The 21,643-nt window shown below is 38.1% G+C and overlaps 1 protein-coding gene across 9 annotated transcripts in view; it reads left to right on the forward strand.

Annotated features, from left to right (window-relative positions):
- TLE1 (TLE family member 1, transcriptional corepressor) overlaps positions 1 to 21,643 on the forward strand; it is a 76,278-nt gene that overhangs the window by 14,752 nt on the left and 39,883 nt on the right. For 4 of the 9 annotated variants that reach the window (XM_083816545.1, XM_083816547.1, XM_083816546.1 and 1 more), the window contains exons 5-6: positions 6,702 to 6,764; positions 7,699 to 7,773. In XM_083816545.1, coding sequence (XP_083672671.1) covers positions 6,702 to 6,764; positions 7,699 to 7,773 — 138 coding nt within the window. Of the gene's footprint in view, positions 1 to 6,701; positions 6,765 to 7,698; positions 7,804 to 13,657; positions 14,251 to 21,643 lie in introns of those variants that run through there. The other 5 variants (XM_083816542.1, XM_083816544.1, XM_083816543.1 and 2 more) reach the window with 2 other exon arrangements.

The raw sequence follows: 21,643 nt of genomic DNA on the forward strand, positions 1-21,643 counted from the left end.
TGTTTACAGTGGCTCATTGAGAGCTGCATAGCTCTCTCTATTATTATAGAAAGGATTGAAATTAGACATCTGAAATACATCCAGTCACTGCACTTTACAGTTGAACGAAGTCCAAACCTGTAGTAGATGTTTGGTAAATGTAGCTGTTGACTTGTGCATCAAATGTAGCTTAAGTTTAAATTAACGTGACCTTTCTGTAATTTAAACTGACATCTAAGAGGCTTCAGATAAATGTAGTTTAGGTACTGAATTAAAAAACAGTAATTTTGTTTAGAATTTTTCTAGCATTCTGCCACTTTGTCAATTCGAGCTTTTATTCTGTTAATATTTCTGTTGCTTCTTCCTCTCCCCACTCCCACTTGTAATAAGGTGTTTTTTTTTTTTATTGCTAAACATTTTTCATGCCAGTCTTCTGGGATTTTAACATCATCATCTCATGGGTGGCTGACCTTGCGATTAAAATGAGTAGTACAAATGTGGGGCAGAGGGAAAACTGTATTTGTTAATATGTCATTTTAAAGTGACAGCCTATCCCCAAAATACAGAGATTGTTCCTGTCGCTGAAATGAGCACTACCCATTGCTGCTTGTCAGATTGAATTTCAAATATCTGTTGAGAATAAACCTTCCCACCCCCTCCTGTTGGTGTGAATGTTAGTAATGACAGTGTTTATAATTTAAAATACAGTTTGAAGGCCAACTTCCACAGTTTGTCGCATGGTGGTTAATACGGCTGTAAAGGGGAGATGAATGTGGCTACTTCTCCTGGTCTATTACTCAGGAGGCCAGTAAATTTGATTGGCTGCTGCAGTTCTAGCAGAATCATTCGATTTGAGAGCAATAGAAAGATAAGATATCCAATTACCCAAATGATTTGCAGGGTTAGCCAATGTTGTCATGGAGACGCGAGTTGGAACAAATTAAATTTTAAGCAATAAAATAATCTTAAAGCACGTCTGGGAACAAGAAAATTTGGCAGTGGCACTTACCTGAATTGAATCTTAGCTTGACATGCTGTTGTTTGACATTGATATACTATGGGGGCCTAAACTTTTAAATGGCATGTTGCCTTTATTTTTTTTCCCTCTTGCAGCCATTGCCAAAACAGATTGTAGTGTATTAGTTTTAAATAAAAGGGCATTAATATCTCAGTGCTCAATGTGGATTCAATAACTCATGAACAGCAAAGTTCATAGAATGCTAGCCTTAATCATTTGAGGCTTTTGAATATTTAGGTTTTGAGATTTAATTATACCTCCAGCATCCTCCCGACCCCCAAATTGTTAGCAACACATTTTTGGAAGTGCTTGAATCTTTCTGTAGCAAAGATCTGTAACAGCATTTAGAGAGCTAAGCATTGTGCTTTTTTGTTTGTTTCTTGTCTTGTATATACTCTGTGAATAGGTGTGATTTCTGTTGACTTTGAAAATCTCACAAAAAGAATAAAGGCTACATCATTTAAGTGCATTGCTAGAAAAATGAAAATACAGAACGGATGCGAAATTTTAGCTCAAGACTAAATTATACACATGCAGTTTCTTACCCAAGGACTTTGTAAATGTAGTTTTCAACTGAATTCTGGCTTGCAACAGGGATTAAAAATGGTCAGGCATGTCCTATAAAGAGAGCTTTTATCCACATGTCTGTTAGACAGATGGAGATGAAAATTGGTCTAAGGTCAAGCCATTTGCAGCATTCTCACAGCCTTCGATTTTCTCCTCATCCCCACCACAGATCATCTCAAATGATTCAGTAATGACCAAAAGTGCAACATTGACCTTTACTCCCTAGTGGATTACTGTGTTACATAGTATAAATTGCAGGAAGTCCATTTCCTTTTTCCAGAATGAATTCTGTGTTGTACTTGGCTTTCTACATGTTGAAAGTGTAAGTGGAGGCGTTGTACTTCAGAATTATCTTCTAAAGCTTTTGTGAATGTGATTTGACAGTATATTCTTTTCTGTGCATTAAAAGGTGGTTTGTTTGTTTATTTATTTAAGTATTGAAAGGAATAGATTAGAAGATACTTTTTTTTTTGGCATCATCAAAACTTTGTGTTTTCGTACATTCCTTTTAATCATGTTGCTCCTAAGCTGTCGTCTTCCAAATCTAATGACAAATGTGATTCTCAAAACTGTTGAAATAACTGAAGTAAGTAAAAATTTAATGAGAGTACAGAAACTTGTCCTTAAGAAATGGTGTTAGAGTGCTTTTAAATACTGATCTAACTTTGGAATATAGGAAGTGCAATTTACAGGAAAAGTCTTTGGCATACAAGAGATAATTTTAGCTTAGGATTGTTTGGTAAAGAGAGGCCTGGACAGCTTTGTGGAGTGTCAGTGCTAATAGTTCAGCAGTTGTCATAATACAGCTGATCATCACAATAATGTAAGATTCAAGTAAGGTGATTTGCTGATTGGAGCAAAACCACAACTGTTGTTGAAAACTCTGAGACTGAAGGGTGATTAACTAATTCTTCTCAGGGGAAAGCTTTATTTTTTCACTCAGAAGTGAGAATGCTGGCTCCCTTAGGCTAGGACTTTCATTATTACTGATAACATGCACAAGGGTGTTAATTGTGCTGAGAAATCCACGTAGAGTTTGGTACTTATATTATACCTGCTTCTTCTGCAGTATAAATACCTGCAGTTGCTCAAGAAATCATGTTTATTTAAGTATGAGATCTTACATGGTGCTTTGTAAAGTACAGGTTGTCAAAATGTAGAATGGTCTGGAACAGACTATTGTATAGGAAAACAATGTATTTTTAACAATGAAGCAGGAAAAAAGTTACAACTGTACATATAAGTGCTTTCTTAACTGCTTAGTAAAGTGACTTAAGTGAATATTATATTTAGTAACTAGTCTTGCTGCTTAGTTCTATGTCATTATGTTAAGAATTCATTTTATCAAGAGACAAATTTAAGTACAATCACTTGAGTTTGGCAATGGTTAGGTCAAAACATTTAAGTCCTTAATTAGATGGAATTAAGACAAAAAATTAGATGAGTGAAGACAAAAAAAAACACATGTTGGCTCAACTTAATTTTACCAAATGGAGATGAATTCGTTCATGTTAATTTTTAATGATACTTCAGAAAGGAGGGTGGCACTTCAGTCAGGGGTCTGACAAGCTTGTCATTTGCAAATAAATCAAAAGACAATCATTGCAACAAGAAGAACCAGTGAAAGCTTTAGATTTGTCATTCTTTGATAGGCCCTACACTCAAGCCCTCTATTAAAAATGAATGTATTCAAGAGGCTCTGCATTAAGAACACAAACAATTAAGGGCTCTTCAGATGCTCTGCTGAGAGCTGCCATAAGAGCTAGGAGGGCTTTCCTGAGAGATGCAGGCTTCTACAGTCTGCTTTACCAAGGAGCCAGAGAACATATGCAATTAGTCATGCTTTTCTCTGCTCGAAGCAGTTTTCTGCAAAATTCTCTCTGTTTACTCATTCTTCTGACTGCCCTACGTGTTTCAAGATCACTGCTTAGATAATAGCTGTGTTACGTTGCAAGGACACTGGAAATATTTTTATGTTGCAAGGCCAATAAGTATTCTTAAGGCTATCAAATATGAGCCCAAAATCTGGAAAATACAGCTTGTTTCAATGCTCATCAATTACAGATGTTTAGTCTTGATTAACCAAACTGTCCTAGACTCCTTCAAAACAGTTTTTGCTTTTGGAAATCAATATATATATATATACATACATACAATATGTATGTGCACCTATTCAAAGAGATTGTCTGGAAAGGTGAAAGTTCATTGCATTTTGAACAGCTAGATTTGTATTTAAATTCATGAGATTTCCTTTTTCTCAATGCTGAAAACAATCTCTTGCAATTCCTGATGTAGAAGATTAAGTGAATTGTGCATTAATGCTTAGGTTCAGGAACTCACTGGAGAACAAAGATTTTTATTATTTTTGACATGTTTATGATTAAGAATACTTATTACTAATTGTTGGAAGACAACAAACAGGAGATGTTTGAGATCTGCTACTGGATAAATAATTTTAAGTACCTTTTTATGTTGTGTGTGGGAAAGAGTACCAGTAGGTAAACTGCCTTTTAAAAGTGCAGACTTTGGTTATGAGTTGTGGAATAGGGTTTTTAATTTCCTTCCAATATAAATGCCTGTTACTTAGCACTTGTAACAGTAGCAAGAAATCTCAGAACAAATGCTTGTTTACAATTTGTACATTTAAGCTTATTCACAACTGTGTATGAATATTAGGATGCTGTTTACATTATTATACAATTAGAAAAGATCTGATTGACTTGTATTGGGACTGGTAACTAGCACATCATGTTCTCTTGTGTTACAGTGTGCCGTTCTCTATTTACACTGCCACTGTGAAAGTCAGATACCTGGGACCTCTGTGGGAAAACTCCACAATGTGGATGCTTGCATGCTTTGTAGACTCTATTCAAAATAGACTTTTTCACAGCTATAATAAGGATAATTCTCGCAGGATTGCAGAACAGGGGGACTCCTGTGTAGGTAATGCACACTGAAACAGCTTTTCAGGAGAAAGCAAATTAGTGCATCCTGTTTTACTTTATTCTCCCACCCCCCACCTGCTTATCACCTGCTATGATTCATCCTGTTTTTTTATCATGAAAACAAAAGTAATCCTGTTGGTCTAGGGCAGTTAATTTGTCGGAAGCTAAACATCTCATCCCAGTCAGTCAGGCTGCTATGTAACAGCCTTCTCATAGCTGATATATGCAGTATCTGCCTCCAGAAAGTAAATCATGTGGAAAAATGCCCTTTAGTACTCAAATTCTCCCAATCGTGTGTGTGCTTTTTTCCTTAAGTTAACAGATACTTCAAATACCAACATATCTGGCAAAAGTTTAGTCATGCAGACTGCCTTGTGTTATCTTTGCTGGTACCTTATGTACCAGGTCGTCCACAGAGTGATGGATAGTTTGTGGTCTTGTTCTAGACAAAACAGAAAAGGACAAAAACTGCTTAGTGTTTGATACTGTGTGAGAAGGTAGATGTTTCTGTTGAGAAAAGAGGTATATTCATGTTGTTGCAGAGAGAGAAAGGTTTGCTGCAAAGCAGCAGTTGCATCATTGCCCCTGCCTGTAGGAACTAACCTCTTTGCCCTAGGAAGAAACCACCCCCAAAGTGTTTAGAATACCCTTGTCTCCACAAAATTTAAGTGTGGACATGCCCCACTGACTTTGGTCAGGTAGGACCTCAGTTCACATGAGTGTTTTACAAGACTCAGTGCTGTCAAGTATTTTCTCTGTTTCTCCCAGAGGTGGGGAAAGAGGTGTTAAAGCTTGTTGGCCATATTTAGACCCCAAGTCATGTGTCTCCTGAGACACAAAAACAGTGTGGGGCTTTTGTTTCCAAATTACTGCTTGACTGATGCGTAAACATCAGCACATCTCAGTGTCTTCCTAAGAAATCTTGGATGATGGAAGGCTTGGGGAAAGGCTCAGCAAATGTGTTTATCTGTCTTCTCTGAGAGAGTTTATTTTTGTTCAGCTTTTGGTATGTCGTTTCATGGAAGGCCCAATAATTCTCAGGAGTGGACACCCCTGCCATGTCCTAAAACAAAACAAGAAGAAATATGCATATGGCTTAGTGATAGTGACTGGTAAAAGTGATTCAGAGCATCTTGCATATAGGCTGCGTACACATCTGGACATTAGTTTTTTGTTTTGCGCAACTGTTCTCTAGTGACTGCGTGAGATGTTTTCAAGGAAAATTGTAGGAGTTGTGCAAGTACCTGTTTGTGTGAGTTGAGACTTCAAAAGCACAAAGCTCCTTTAAGAGTTGAGGGATAGTTATAATAGGAGATCTGAATGATTGGCATATGTGTAGGTCTGAAAAGCATCACAAGTAAGGCTGAGTAATGGCAGAAGAAGGGTCCTGTGTTCCACCATCCTGTGTCCAGGTCTAGGTGGATGAACCAAAAGTGAGAGATTAAAAGAACAAAACAAACAAACAAAAACCATGAATATATACAAAGCTGATGGAAAGTGGGCCTTAAACAATTCATGCTGCTGCGTTCTGTGCTGCTGTTAGTGAAGGATTGTCCCTCTGCTGCTTTGTTCTCTTGCTGCTCATAGTTGTACTAATTCATTGTTACTGACTACTGCATTTTTTGATCAGATTCTTTTTCTTCCTATCTGTGTTACTTCAATTCACTCTTATTATGGATGTTTTAGAAGTCTTTAGTTTTTCTCTCCGTTCTGTTTCACTTCTGTGTTGGTATTTCATTTATACTCCTGTTGGTTTCTTTCTGTAAGCAAAACTGCCATGTAATTGGCAGATAACTTGATCATGAAAGAAACATTTTCCTCTGTGCCTGTCACCCTCATGTTATTCTGCTTAATAATTTGAGTAATAATAAATCTACCTTTTAAAAGGCTTTATCTTGGACTTAGTGGATTTCAAAAATGCTTTACTTGTTAATGAGCTATGTACAACGACCAGATTTGTTCCTAAATGTGTATACAGATTAGGTGCTTTAGACATGGCAGATGTCCTAGAGTAGCTGACTAAATCTTTGTCCTCATTTGGGCTTAAATATTAACTATTTATATTTTCAGTAGTATGAAGACATGGATTTCTTTATTTTCTCCAGTGTGAACTTAATATGATCCTGCACAATAGTTGATATATGGGAACAAGCAGAAAACACATTTTTAATCATAATACTTTTTTTCTATAGACAGAAATCGCCAAGAGATTGAACACAATTTGTGCACAAGTCATCCCATTTTTGTCTCAGGAAGTAAGTAAAACTGTTCAGCTGTTAAAGTGCAATTATGTTTCTTTTCTGTTTGCAAATTAGCTAGTTTTAAGATGTTAATTTTATCACAATGCACAAGTGTAAGGAACATCTGTTATAGCTGAAGTGTGCAACCCCCCTGCTAATTTTGTCTAACAAATCTGAGTTCAAACTAGTGACAGTGGCTTAGCTTTATTCATTCCCAAAGGAGAATGAGTCTGTAAAAATATTGTCAATGCAACAAAATGCCTTCATTTCTAATCATGGTGATTATTTATTTGATGTCATATAAGTGACATAAGTGAAATAAGTATGCTCATCTTGTCTACGTGATTTGTATCAAATTTTAGTGTAAAAAGTGAGTAGTTAGCTCAGATGCAAAATGTTGTTTAAGGTTACAGACCTGCATCTGGCCTGAATGACTGATTGTAGTATACTGTGGGCAGCTACTGTTAAATTTTGAAGCCTGTTATTTTAAATATGCCTCTTCAAACTACAGTTTACAAAGAGTGTTTGTAATTCTTGTTGGGTTCAGTGAAGCATTTATTCTTCCTGTTTAAAACTTTTGTAGGTTTTGCTGTGTGGACACAGTATATAAATGTTGAAACTCACACTACTGTGAAGTTGACATTATCGCCCTGCCAGCTCAATTATAAACTGATTATCCATATATCAGAAAATTAATTTTGAAGTGGCATGGGTGGGAGGGGAGGAGAAGAGGTGGGCTTGACAGCCTTTAGGGCTCTCAATTACCTTTGATGACAGGATGAGAAATGGGGCACTGTTACCTTTTTGCCTTCATAAGGTGTGTCTTGAAATAGGCAACCTGGGCTTCTGCAGAGAAACCAGTTATTCAGGTGTTTATGATCCTGATTTGCTTTGTCGCAGTCAATATCCTAACACAAGTTCCTCTCCAAACCCCTTCTTCTTTTAACAGCATCAGCAGCAAGTGGCCCAAGCTGTAGAACGTGCCAAACAAGTGACCATGGCTGAACTGAATGCCATCATCGGGGTACGTGGCCTTCCAGGTCTACCTCCTACAGTGTGTATAACTTGCTTTCATATCTTATTGCTTTGCTGTTTTTAAAATAAGCTTAATGTTTTGATAGCTAACACTGTTTTGATGCCCAATATTGTTCAAGTGTGTTTGATTTGCTTTGCACAGATTTTAGCAGGGATAAAGTTAATAGTTTGCTTTGTCAGAATATCACTTTGTGCAGCAATGCTGTGCGTAACAAAACTTTTCCTCCAAGAAATACAGTGATTAGGACAGTTGCTTGTTTATTTGTAGGTATTATATGTAGTAGTTACCTTTACCTCATGCTTTCTGTGACACTTGAGTCCTTAGAGCTTGTTCAAGTATTCATTCTTCTTTCTTTCTCTTGTGAATCTTTCATGAATTTTAAATTAGCGAGCTACTGAAAAGAAACTTCACTTGCTTTTGAAGTAGTATTAATTGTCTGACACAGTGCTCTAATAGCCTTTCACCAAGTTTGTGCTTCTAAATATGCTGAAATAAGTTAATACTACTTGCTTGTGACTGGTTGTCAATCACAAGTCATTTGTTTTGTATTAATGAACTTTCTGAACCATGCATTCCTTCCACTGCATGAGTTCATTTCCCCCGCCACTAAGTCTAGAATATTTCTCATGTTTTCTGCCCTTCCAGACTAAGTGAAAGAAGTAGCCGAAACAAGAAGCCGTCCTTTCTGATTTTATTCATATGTGAGCGCCTTGAGCAGATTCAAATTACTCATTTATCAATTTATGTTAATTGCTTGTGAGAAGATGCCCTGCTGGTCTTTATAGTTCCCTCAGACACTTTGTAATGATAATTAGACATGCTGCTGTACGGATTAACAGTGCCATAGTCCAATGACGTCTGCAGACAATGGAACCAGTTAATCCATCTGTGCTTAAAATTACATCCCAACTGGAGATGGAAAAAAAAAAAAAGAGTGAGGGAGGATTAAAAGAATGAGCCTCAGCTTGAAAACTCTCCTTTCATCAGTTTCTCAATTGCAGATCTGCAGTCGTTTTGTCTGTGGTAAGCTATTGGCAGTCAATTAGGTGAAATAAACTGGGAGGGTGACCTTCATTTCCTCTTAATAGCTTTTCCTCCCTGAAATGGGGAGCTTCAGTGGATTTTCAGCTTAAATTTTATTCAAGCTGCTTTATTACACTTGACAGATTAGCTTTGCATAAACATACCCCCCCTTTCAAATCTGAGCTGTTTTTTTCCCCTTCATATCAAATTTTGACTGTTGCTTAGTTGATTTGCTTAAAATCACATTTAAAAAACTCACACAATTACATCTGTATTTGTCACAATCTCCTCTGTGCTTTGCTTGTGCAATGAATTACTTTATTTCAAAGATCAAATCAGGTATTCATACAGCACATGTACATTTGAGATATTTGATTAGCAAAGATTAGAGAACTGTACTTTCTTACATTTATTTGGAAATGAGTTCTTAGGATGAAAATGGAAATCTTTTTATAATGAACTACTTTTAAAGAATATTTTATGCAGTATATGGAAATATGTGTTAAAATATATTTAAAAACAATCTTGCTGAATTTAAAATAGCGAGATTTGGTTTGGCTAGGTAGCACTATCTCAAGCACATCTTTTACTTCTTTTTAAGTCTTCACAAAATAGTCTTTTAAAAGCAATAGGGATCTACAAATACCGCATGCAATTAACATTTTCTGTGGGGAACACTTATTGGAAGTAGGAGTAGAACCCTCAGCTTTTTCACTTTCAAATAGCCAAAGAATGACCCAGAGCAAATACTTTCCTGCATCTTCTGAAAGATTTCTAAGCAATGCCTTATGAATCCAAAACTAAGAGTGTGGAAACAAACAAACATATTGGGCACAAAATTTCTTTGACCGTGTCAATGCATGAATATGCATTATACTAAAATTAGATGTATGTCTCAGTGATCTTTTACAGTCTTACACGGTCGATAATTATCTTGTGCTGCACAGTAAGTTTCATGCTCTTGACATATGCTTGATTTTGTTTGAAAAGGATGGTGCGCATCCTGGAAAATCTGAATAGCATAAAATTGGGTTGACAATTCAGTGGACCTTTGCTCCCCCTCACTGAGCATGCAGTGTGTCAAGCCCTCTCCCCAGAGGGGAGGAGACATCAGAAGCCTGTCTGTTCCAAAGAGCGGCAGCTGCGCTGGAAGTAAGCATGGCCCAGTTTGATAGCAGCTGTCAGTATTGTTCAGGGATTCGACTTAGTGTAAAGAACAATGGAAGGGCCATGCTGTTTAAGTGCAGTGTCTTTCAAGATAAGAAAAGAAATAGTAATTTAACGGTTTAGACATCTATTATGAGCATGAAAGATCATGAAACTTCTTTCAGAATGCAAATAGAATGGAGCAGCCTGTAACAGTAGAAGATCGAGTACTCGCTGGCATCATACTACTGAGGATGTTTGTGTACAGTAAATTTTGAGTGTAGAAGGAATGTTTAACTTTCTTAGCTGATGTCCACTTAAATAGTTTCTCCTGACTAAATAAAATCTTCATTTTTGTAGGTCTTTGACTTTTTTTTTTCCTCTCTTTCCTTTCTGTCTTTAAAAGCCATTGTTTCCTGGCACTAGATGATTCAAAAGTTTCCCAGTTGTCTTCCTGAGTTAGAGCAAAGCACAGTTCTTTTTGCTGCTGGGCCACATGTAAATTCTTGAAGGAAACAAAACTTCTAATTAGTGGGAATATTTTATTTTGAATTTTACTTTGTTTTTATTTTTTCTTTTTGAGCCATCATTATTTTATATTTCTTTTTCCTGTTGAAAAAGTAGAAACCTGTTTGTTAGAGGAGAGACTGAGTGTATGGACTTACATCCTCATGGAACTTACAAGATATTTTCTGGAGAATTTACCTAGAAACTCAAGACAGATTTTGGAGTTAGTGTATATTAAGCATGTCCAGAGGAAAAAACCCAAACCAGTCAAACAAAAATTAATTGACACATTAAAGAAAAGGCAAGAAATATAGTTGGTCTCAGTGAGCTTATGCGTGCTAGTCCTCTGCACCGATTAAAACTTCTGTGGATGATATTAGGCTCTTAATGGTCATACCTCTGGCCATATACTTTTCCTGCATGTTCTTGAAGGTTTTACTTTCCAGCCATTGGGTAGAAATGTAGCTAAACAAACTGCACGACTTCCTTTTTTTTTCTTGAAATTGCATTATTTAATAATTTGTTGTATTAAAGTTGGAAGAACTAGAAGGTTTACTAGGTAGTTGAATAATCATGCAAAAACCTTTGAATTAAAACTGTACCCGTTAACTCCATCACGCTGTTGTGGCTGTAGGCAGTGTCCACATTTGGGGTTAAGGGAGAATCCAAATCATGGTATGAAATAATTAATTAGATAATCATGGTTTAGCTTGAAGGGATTTTTATTTTCCAGATATGATCAGCCTGGAGAAGTTCCTGCTGAGAATGATAAGGCAGGGTTACAATTGACCAATCTATTTAGATGTAATCAATGGATAATACTAGTTTGTTTACTTTAGAATTAATAAAGTAGGCAGATTTAAAAGTAAAATATGCAAATAACTGAAATAAGAACTATAAGCAGAAAGCTGGAATATTTTTTAGCATTAAATTTTAGATGCATTGTTTCAGTGTACCACCATGTTATTTTGACATTTCAGAAAGGTTGATAATGCTTCTGTAAAACATATATCTTTTTGATTGACAGTACTCCTGAGACAGATTGAGTTGTAGGCCTCCATGAGGCCTCTCCACTGTTGCATGAGGTGATTGGCTAAAGGATTAGCAAGATGTGGGATTATTTTTTCTCTCCTGGCTGTGGTTGCCAACTATCTCTGGGATTGTAGTGTGTGAAGCTTAAGAGGATGAGGTTAACCTCTTGAGGGTTTATTCTTATGAGTGTGTAGTTAATCCTTAGAAAGCCTATAAATAACCAGGCTGTATGTTTCATTAAAAAATAGAAATACAGACTAGAGCAGAAATGAATGCAGAACTTAGTGCAATGGAAGAGCTAAGCATCTGTAGCATTACTTCAGATCCTCCTTGGCCGTGATCTGCATTATGTGCCAAGGGGAGGGGAAACTGCCTAGTTCTTATAAATTAAATAAAATGAGATCTTGTGAACACAAGACATGGTGTTCTCACTTTTAACATAAACCAGGTAGTCCCAAGTCTGAATTACTTAACTCATCAGTAGTAGTTCAATTGCCTGGAAACTTCCTGGATTATTATTCGTATTTTTCTTTCTTTACGATACATAGAAACCTTAATTACATGGTATTTTGTCATGTTTAGGTGCTGTTAGAATATGAAAGCTTAAGACTTGTAAAATAAGTTTAAAATAGGTAGCAAGTGGAGATGTTGTTTGTCAGCATGACAACTGGTATTCTGAAAATGCCAGTCCTCAATCAACAGTCAGAATTTTTTTCAAGCATCACTAAGTTTTGAGGAAAAATAAGAAAGTGTAATTAATGTGTACTGTTGGTTTGTCCTGCTGGAAGCAGAAAACCTGGGAGAAGGTTTGTGAAATGTGAGTTAATATCACAGTGAAAAACACATTTAATGCTAGACTCCCCCCCCAAACTGATGGTGGAATGGCGAACATTGATTCCTCAATATGGAGGAGGATGGTATCTTAACCAGACAATAATTTTCTGAAGATGAAAATACTTTGTCATTCGAAGAGCGGAAAATTGCATGTATTACTTATGTGTAATACATTTGTAGGTCATATCTGTTATCTTGCAAAATTTCCTGTGTGGGTGGGTAGAAAAAGCAGCACCTTAGATCTTAATCCCAAAAGAGTCTGCAAGATGTTTAGGTGGCTGTCTTATCTAGATCTAATGTCTAAGCTTCCAGTCAAAGACGAGACCACGTGTATGGTTACAAATTCAACGGTGAGTTGATACTACTTGTATAGTGAGTAAATGTTGGGGATGTGGGTTGTACGTGTTGAGGTAGAGTTGTATGTTGGCCTACTTTGCAGCAGCAGAGAGGTACAGCAGGGAGTGGTAAGATTTAGAAGGACTTTAGTAGGTGGGAATAATTAATAGAAGATCGGAAAAGTTAATGGAGCATGAAGTTGCAGGAGGAGTCAGGTAGATAGGAGCAGAGGAGATAGATATGTGAGAAGAACATGTTTCTTTTTGTGAATTGGTATCCAAACAATTCTGTTAAACAGTGTTTCGGAAAGAATAGTTTTAGTGGAATGGAAAGACTAAAATCAGGTCAAAATGTTGGAGGAGTACAGTTCAAAGCAAGGAAAACATGCAGAAAATGTGCTCAGTGAGCTTTAATAAAGAGAATATGGAAGGGCTGCCAAAAAGATGAAATGGGGGTTATGGATGAGTGTGCTTTTGAAGCTGGTTGAAGCAGAGGAGTGTTAATATGTATAAAAGTCATTGGCACAGAAGGGTAAGTTACCTGATCCCAGAGGAAAGGATTGCTTCCTTTAGACAGTAATTAAAAACATTTCTCAATTAAAACATATGTAGGCAGAATTGCTTTCATGTTCACAGATGGATAGTATTCACAGATGCTATTTTTTTCGATGAGTTCATAAGAAAGCTAAAGGAGACAAACTGAAGAGATGAGCATACCTTCTACTGTCTTTGAATTTCCACTTGAAGTAAGATAGGGGAGTTAAGAGTAGGTGAACAGCCAACAGGCTGAGATAAAACTGTGATGTGACCTTCAGTGCTTCTCTGGAAAGAATTCCGATGTGTTGGAGGAAGAAGGAGTTGCATGGAATGAATGGAATCGGTTGGCCCAAACAATTGAGAAACTCCGCTGGGTGAGTTTGCACATGAAGTGAAATCAAATACAAAGAAATTGAGTAAGGAAGAAGCAAAGCATGGCCATGCAATGTAAGTAGAACAGGGAAGGGTGTTGGGGTGGGGGAGCTACGTTGAATGATGTAGGGCTGTAAGATGGACTAATTTAGTGTAGGAGAAGCAAAGAGTGAGTGAATCATACAGATCTGAAGGGATCTAAAAGTCTTGTTTTGAGAAGCAAATGCTGATACGCTGAGATGAATTAAATGTCACCATGCTGGTGGGAGAAAGGAGGGTGATCTCTTGGTGTGGACTGTACAGGCAAAGTGAAACTCTGACTGGTAAAGATGGAGACAGCATGGGCAGGAAGATGCAGGTGCTGAGGGTCTGGAGGAAGGCACAGGTAGACACACATACTCTGAGTATTAAACAATGGAAATGTACAAGAAAACAGCAGCCCACTATGTTTTTCTTGGAAAAATGATACAGAGAGTAGAGGCAGGGACCTGTGTGGGAGGACTGGAGGAGAAGGCAGAGAAGCTTGCTTTTGTTCTTGCACAAAGACTAGCGTGGGTGTTTAGAATAACTTTAGGAAATACTAAAGACAGGGCAAAGACACAGCTTGTACAGCAGTTTACGGTACCTCATCACAATGCTGAAGAGTTTGTATCAACTACTGCAGGATCCCTGGTATCTGGTAATTCCGTGTATTACTAATTTTTCAGAATATTACTGAGCTGTCAGGGCTGCTGTCTTATATAATACTTAATTTTGAGTATGTCCATTTCTGTATTTAAAGGTGCGAGTTAACTGTAGCTCTTTAAATCCAGTCCTTGCAAGCAGTAACATTAAAACAGCAAAAGCAAGGATTAGCAAAAGTGGATTGCTCAAATGCATGTTCTGAAGTGATTGATAATTGTGAAGAGATGTTATTGGAGGTTATATAGGGAATTTCCAATAAGGTGGTCCATGGATTGGCAAAGTAAGTTTAAAAAAAAAAAAAAAAAGAATTTGGTGCTTGTCTTGTGACTGACAAATTTTTCATTCTTTATCTCAGAAATGTATTTGTAGTTAGTAACAACTTGGGGAAAGAGGTTGATAAGCATCATTTGAAGTCATATATTGAACTTAATGTCTGGATTTTAATTTACCAAAGGATTTTTTCCTACTCTGTCATTACTATCTTTGTTTTCACCAAGATTTAAATTTCTGGAGAATAAAAGATCCAGGAAGGAAAAGAAATACTTTTTAAGGTAATCATACATCAGTAATAAAAACAAAAACAAACAAAAACAAACAAAAAAATTGAAAGAGTAATGTTTCTTAAGTCACTTTCAGATTGGTGCAAGCTTGAACTGGTTGTGTTTGGCTTCTGTGGCAGCAGGAGCATGCTTTTGAAGTGTGTTTAAATGGTAGCGACATGCTAACAGTAGCAAAAAAAAAAAAAAGCAAATATGTAGATTGGGGTTAGAAGGTGATTAATAGTGGGAACTTACAGTTGCCACAGAAAAAAATGTGTTGGCAGTTTTTGCAAACCAGAAGCAATGTGTGCTGGCAGCTTCATTCTACAGACTTAAGGCTTGCCTCCGAGTCTTTAGAACAAGCAATACGTACCTGTCTAAAGCTTAAAAAAAAAAAAAAGGCAAAAAGAGAGAAGAAAAAAACTTACTTCTTTAAGAAACCTATGCTGACAGTGATGAGAAGAATACACTTGGTTTCAGAAAAACAGCCTTTGTCTTTCCTGGATCAAGCAATGGAGAATTTAAGGTTGTCTTCTGTGGTTTTTAGATTGTGGTTTTCAATTTGTTACTTTCCTTTAGAGTCTGAGATGTTCTTTGAAGACGTTTTCCTGCACAAGGATCTTTTTTTTTTCCCTGCCTCTACCCCTCCTCCCCATTCTACCCGGTGGCATCTGTCCTTTATAAAAGCTTCTCTGGTTCCTCCATTGTTCCCATGTCTTTTTCTTCCAGTGCTGACTTCAGCTTTGCTGTTTGTCACTTAATTCTTCAGAATTTAACCTAAGGAGAAAAAAGTCATTATTAAAACAAGAATCTTCAGAACTGGCTCTTCTGTGACTTTTTTTTCCCCGTTATAAACTGTTTGACAGGATGTTGTTAAGCCAGGCCTGTGATAAATTTTTTTCGAAGCATAGAGATCAATGGAAAAGCTATATATTGTTTATATGTGCACAGAAAAGAACTTACTTTAAAAATGTGTCTAATACATAATTGCATACATGAATATGATATTTAAAATGTATGTATGTGTATACATACAAGGTTATAGTAGTTCCTTCGTTTAGTGGGCTTCTTGCTATGTTGCTGGCATAGCTGCTGATACAAGCACTAACCATGCTTTAATGGTCTACACTTGGTACAAACTATGAAGCTTTAGGTTGGTTTACAACACGTGCCAAAATGATGCCAAAAAGCCCTTGTGTGGATGCAGCTACACCAGTGGAGTGCTAGTTCACTTTAGGGAGAAGATGCTGCTGAACTGGAAGAATCCCATCTGCTGGCAGGATCCTGTGTCCTCGCTGTGGGACTTTGCGGATGTGGAACAAGCCTCAGAGGCTCCATGGCATATCTAGGCTGCTAGTGCAGGTTTGCTCTTGTGAAAGTGCCAGTCATGCTGGCAGGGCTGTATAATTATTCCCTCTATGTCAGTGGGATATTAAAAATCAGGCCATTTAACGATTATTACTAAATTTTTATTAAATAGTTAATTGCTGATCATTTTAGCAGAAAAACAGCTGACATGCTCATTCACTGGGTGCGGTGACAAATCCATTTGGGTGTGGTCACCCACATCTGTCATTGCTGTTTACAAGAACGATCTTTTTGAAGAGCCTGAAGTGTAATACCTCTTGAGCTTTCTAGTTCTGGTGCCCGGGCTTGTCCTCCAGAATGCCAGAAGGAAGGGCAGAGAAGCCTAGCTGTTAAGTGAGACAGAAAAGCACAGCAAAGATTAGAGTTGCTGCTCAACATAGAGCTGAGTAAAAGATAAAGTACTTCTTTCTCCACTGCAATCTGTGTGTCTGTGATCTGCAATTGTGATATGGGAACTAATTAATGGTTAACAAGCTACCCTTTGAAATTACTTTCATATTTTCTGTTTGCATTATATTGGGGAGCAATATAATGTTTTTCTCCATTCTGTAGGTGTGAAGCCAGTGACAGTATTAAAACTAAAAATGGGATCTTGTGATTCCACAGAAGTCTGTGTATACTTGTAGGTAGACTGGTACTGACTACATAATTTGATTTGATAGCAAGCCAAGATTTCCTTGTGATGAGATATGTCAATTTCCATATTAAAAAAAATAATCTGAATTCCTCATGAAATACTGAATATATTATAAAATACATACTAAAGGATATACTTGGTATCTCTGTTACGTAAGTATTTTAAAGAGCTCTCAAAAACTCTTCCAGTTATTTTAATAGAAAAATGAATTTAGAGTTCTGCTAGCTAGGTGCAGGCTTCAGTATAGCTACTTTGGCCCCTACTGAGAATTGCTGTCTCAGTTCCCTGCTGTAGGTTCTTTGGAGATGACCCGTGTGCACCAGTGGTTTGTTTGCCCCAGGTTAGGAAGTGTCTTCTGTGTTGTATTTATTTTCTGTGGAATATTTTTTTCTCCTGAACTGCAGTGCTAGCCAACACCATGTTTTTTTGTTTCAGAGAAGTTGTGTGGCAGCTTGACTGCACACTAGTTTTTTTATCACGACTGCAACTAGTTTTTATTTTTTCTTTTTATAAGTAATAACATTTAGCCCTACAGAGCAAATGTATGGGGAGCTGTGCTTGTAAGAGTTCGACAGCTTTTCTTAATTTTGCAAGATTAAAGGATGAAGGGGAAAAAGAAACAGACTCTAGAGTTGGCCAGGTTAGGTATTTTTAGGTATTTTATTGTAAATCAATGTTGTACAAATCCATAGAAGAAACACATTTTACAGGGAAGCAGGTATGCAACACTGTAATGGTGTGGTTGGGAGCACCCATGCATGAAGTGCTCTTTTTTAATCTTTGTGAACCAGTTGAAGTCAACCTTGCTTTACCTATTTTGAATTTTCTGAAGAACAAAGAAGAGGCAAGACTTCATTTCCTAAGGAGGATCTCACAGCAAACAGATGGAAACGAATCCTGAAAAGGAGGGAAATAACACAGGAAAGAAAGAATCAAGTGATCAAGTAGAAAAGGAGTTAAGAAAGGAAGACAGAGAAGTTAGCTCACAAACGTATACTTCGTGTTCCTTTGCAATCTTTTCACTGGGTACTTAGAATATGCTGAGTGTTTCATATCTGAATTTTCTTTTTATTTATATAGGTAAAGGTGGCAGAAGGGTTGAGTTTATTAGTGTGCTTGGAGTCACTGTATCAGGAAAGCAGTAAAACATAACTTAAAATATCCAGGGTTGGAAGGTACCCACAAGGATCATAGAGTCCAGCTGCTAGCTCTGCACCAGGACCACCCAAAAAACAGACCATGTGTCTGAGAGTGTTGTCCAAAGGCTTCTTGAACTACGGCAGCATCAGTGCTGTGACCACTGCCTTGGGAAGCCTGTCCCAGTTGCCCGACCACCCTCTGGGTGCAGAACCTTTTGCTAACACCAGCCTGACCCTCCCCTGTCCCAGCTCCATGCCGTTCCCTCGGGTCCTGTCGCTGTCCCCAGAGAGCAGAGCTCAGCGCCTGCCCCTCCGCTCCCCTCGTGAGGGAGCTGCAGGCCGCCATGAGGCCTCCCCTCAGCCTGCTCTGCTCTGGGCTGAGCAAACCAAGGGACCTCAGCTGCTCCTCATACGTCTTCCCCTCTAGTCCCTTCACAATCTTTGCAGCCCTCCTTTGGACATTGTCTAATACTTGTATCTTTTTGTTATATTGTGTCACCCAAAACTGCAGAGCTCAAGAAGAGGCTGTACCAGCTCAGAGAAGAGAGGGACAATCCCTTCCCTTGACTGGCTAGTGGTGCCGTGCTTGGTGCACCCCAGGGCATGGCTGGCCCTTGTGGCTGCCAGGGCACGCTGCTGGATCACGTTCAACTTGCTGTTGACCAGAACCCCAGATCCCTTTCTGCAGGACTGTTCTCCAGCCTGCCATCCCCTAGTTTGTACTACTTTTCAGCCTTATTTTAGTTATCTTAGAGATGAAGTTCTTTTGTGAGAAAAGGACTGCTTGGGAGTGTGTTTGGGGAAGCTGTCTTTTTTGCCAGTATATTGTGTTTTCTGGTTTGTGTGAGGCAATTTGTATAACCTCTGTTTCAGAAAAATTGGTAAGATGTGCAATTGAGATTTATTAGTGTGGTTTGAGCTGTTTGAAAAAGTGGAAGCAAGAGCTGCAAATATTTTCCAACAAGTTTTCTGTTCAGAATTCTACAATTAGTTTAAGGCAAATTCCTGTAGTAGAAAATAAAGAAAAAAACTTTGGTTTTTCATCTTCTTTCTGACTTCGATATTTGCTTACTGATATTCTGTACATAGTAAAAGTTTTTTTTATTATTTTTGTGGGAGTGGAAAATGTGTTAAGACCCAAAGATATTATCTATGCCTTTTCTGTAATAAAGCATGAAAAAAGAAAAGGTTTTTTCCCATGAGACAGCTGAGTCTTTAAATAGTCATGTCATTGTCTCACACAAATGTGTGTCTGAAATACATGGTTTTGGATAGCTTTTGCCAATCTGTCCGTCTGTGGACTTAAATCTCTGTAGCAAGATAACATTTCATGTGGTATATAGATAGAAGAGGCTTGCTGAAGACACTTTCTTTGTTCTGAGGGGACATTCTCTTCCCTCACCGGCGTCACTGCGGCTTGTTCACATAATGGGTAGTTTTCAAATAACTTGTACAAAGCTACAAAGACTCCATTCTCAGCTCACAAGCTAGAGATGCAGTAGTGGGCACTTTCAAGTTTGTTTGCTGTGATGTAGTATAGCTTCCTATCTGTCAGAATTAAATCTATGCCTTTAAAAGAAGAGGAAGTAAAGAAATCAAATGAACCGAAATAAACACAGATGTTTCAAGGGAAAGATAGAAAATGAAGCAATGACAGCAGTAGCTGACTCTCATTTTTCTAAAAATCACTTATCACAGAAAACAGTAAACTATAAGAAACACAGAATGGTTGAGGCTGAAAGAGGCTTTTGGAGGTCATCTGGTCCATCCCCACAGCTCAAGTAGGGCCACCTAGAAGAGGTTGCCCAGGACCATGTAGAGGTGGCTTTTGACCAAGGAAGAGAGACTTCACAACTTGTCTGGGCATCCTGTGACAGAGCACTGATACTTGCACAGTAAAGTGTTTCCTGTGTTCCAGTTTGTGCTCACTGCTTCTTGTCCTGGCACTGGGCACCACTGGCATTGTCTTAGCACCTTCTCTTCAGATACTTGGACACCTTGATACTACCCCTGAGCCTTCTCTTTTCCAGGCTGAACAGTCCAGTCTCTCTCAGCTTCTCCTCATGGGAGATATTCTTCAGTCCATTCTTTGTTTTTGTGGCCCTTCAATGGATTCTCTCCAGTATATCCAGGTCTCTCTTGTACTGGGCACCCCAGAATTGGACACAGTATTCCAGCTACAGCCTTACCATTGCTGAATAGAGAAGAAGTGTCGCCTCTCTTGGCCTGTTGGCATTACTTTGCTTCACGTAGCCCAGGATACTATTAACCTTCTCTGTGTCAAGGGCACATTGCTGGCTCATGTCCAGCTTGCTGTCCACCAGGACCCCCAGGTCCTTCTCTGCCTCTGCTTTCCGGTTGGATGGCACCCAGCATGTACTGGTTCTTAGGGATGTTCCTCCCCAGGTGCAGGACTTTGCAATTCCCTTTGTTGACCTTCTTGAGGTTCCTGACAGGCTGTTTCTCCAGCCTGTTGAGTTCCCTCTGGATGGCAGCATGGCCTTCAGTCATTTCAGCCACTTGTCCTGGTTTCTGTGTCACCTGCAGAAGAAAACAAACTCAGAGCTTGATTTTGCAGGTTACTGCTATGGTATTGAAGAATAGGATTCAAATAGGTCAGAAGGAAATGTCTTGCAGGGACCTCTAACACACTTTGCAATTAGTCTAATAGTCATGATATCGAAGAAAAAGAAGCATTCAAAGGCAGAGAAAAGGAAACACAGCTGCTGCTGTTGAAGTTAGAAAGTTGAGTAGTAAGCAATCCATGTTGGAAAGTATTGCCAATATATATCTGTATACGAGTCCATTCACATTTGTAAAGAAGAATGTGGATATATTTTTAAGGGAGGGTTGTCTGGCATCCTTCAGAATGTGCTTACCTGTAGGTGAAGTAGTTTTTTGAAAGTAATTACAGACATTTAAATGCAAGTGTAAGTTTATGGATTAGGCTGTCAAATGAGAGTTACTGCTAGGTTTGGCTATTGCTACTGTGGGTGGTGTGTGCAGGTTTTTGTCTTTCCAAGGTGAGGTAGAAGGCTGGATCTGGCAGGAGCATTATCTTGGGTTGTTTCCTTTTTTGGAAGGTCACAGTTGCAATGTTGGTTGTAAGAATCTTTCTAAACAGGGAGAGAAAAGATTTCTTGGTTGGCTGTCTGTATCTGCTCAAACAGTGGCCCTCGTGTTCATTTGGCCGTAAAGATTTGATACTACTTTTCACCTCCTTCCACTTAAGCACTTGTTTGGGAAGGGAGAGAATATGGCAATGTAAGTAAACAGTAATGCTTTTTGTTGTTTTGGTAGTGGTTGTCTGGTGTTTTTTTATTATTTTTGTTTTGTGTTTTTTTCTTCTTCATATCTTTCTGCCTTCTTGAGTTTAATAAAGTCATGTTTCTTCTGTTCTACAGCAGTTGACATGAAATAGTGCCCTTTGCATTTTAGGTCTCTAAGTTACTTTTGTGCTTGCCATACGTTTTTTTCAGAACGAATCTATGTAGCCACTGTTAATAGTGTTACAAGAGCTAGTGCTGATCGGGTTTTCTAGAATTCTTCTTCTCTTCCTAGATGTTTGTTCAGAAGAGCACTGGAGAAGTCAGCTATTGTAGTTTGGGACCAGATATGTAACCTTTTTCCACTGTTGGTTTCCAATTACCTGTGAATTCTGAATTCAGTGCAATTGAATAGATACTGAATAGTACATCACATATC

The sequence above is a fragment of the Anser anser genome (assembly GCF_964211835.1).
Source record: "Anser anser genome assembly, chromosome: Z".
In the NCBI taxonomy this organism is placed as follows: Eukaryota; Metazoa; Chordata; class Aves; order Anseriformes; family Anatidae; genus Anser; species Anser anser.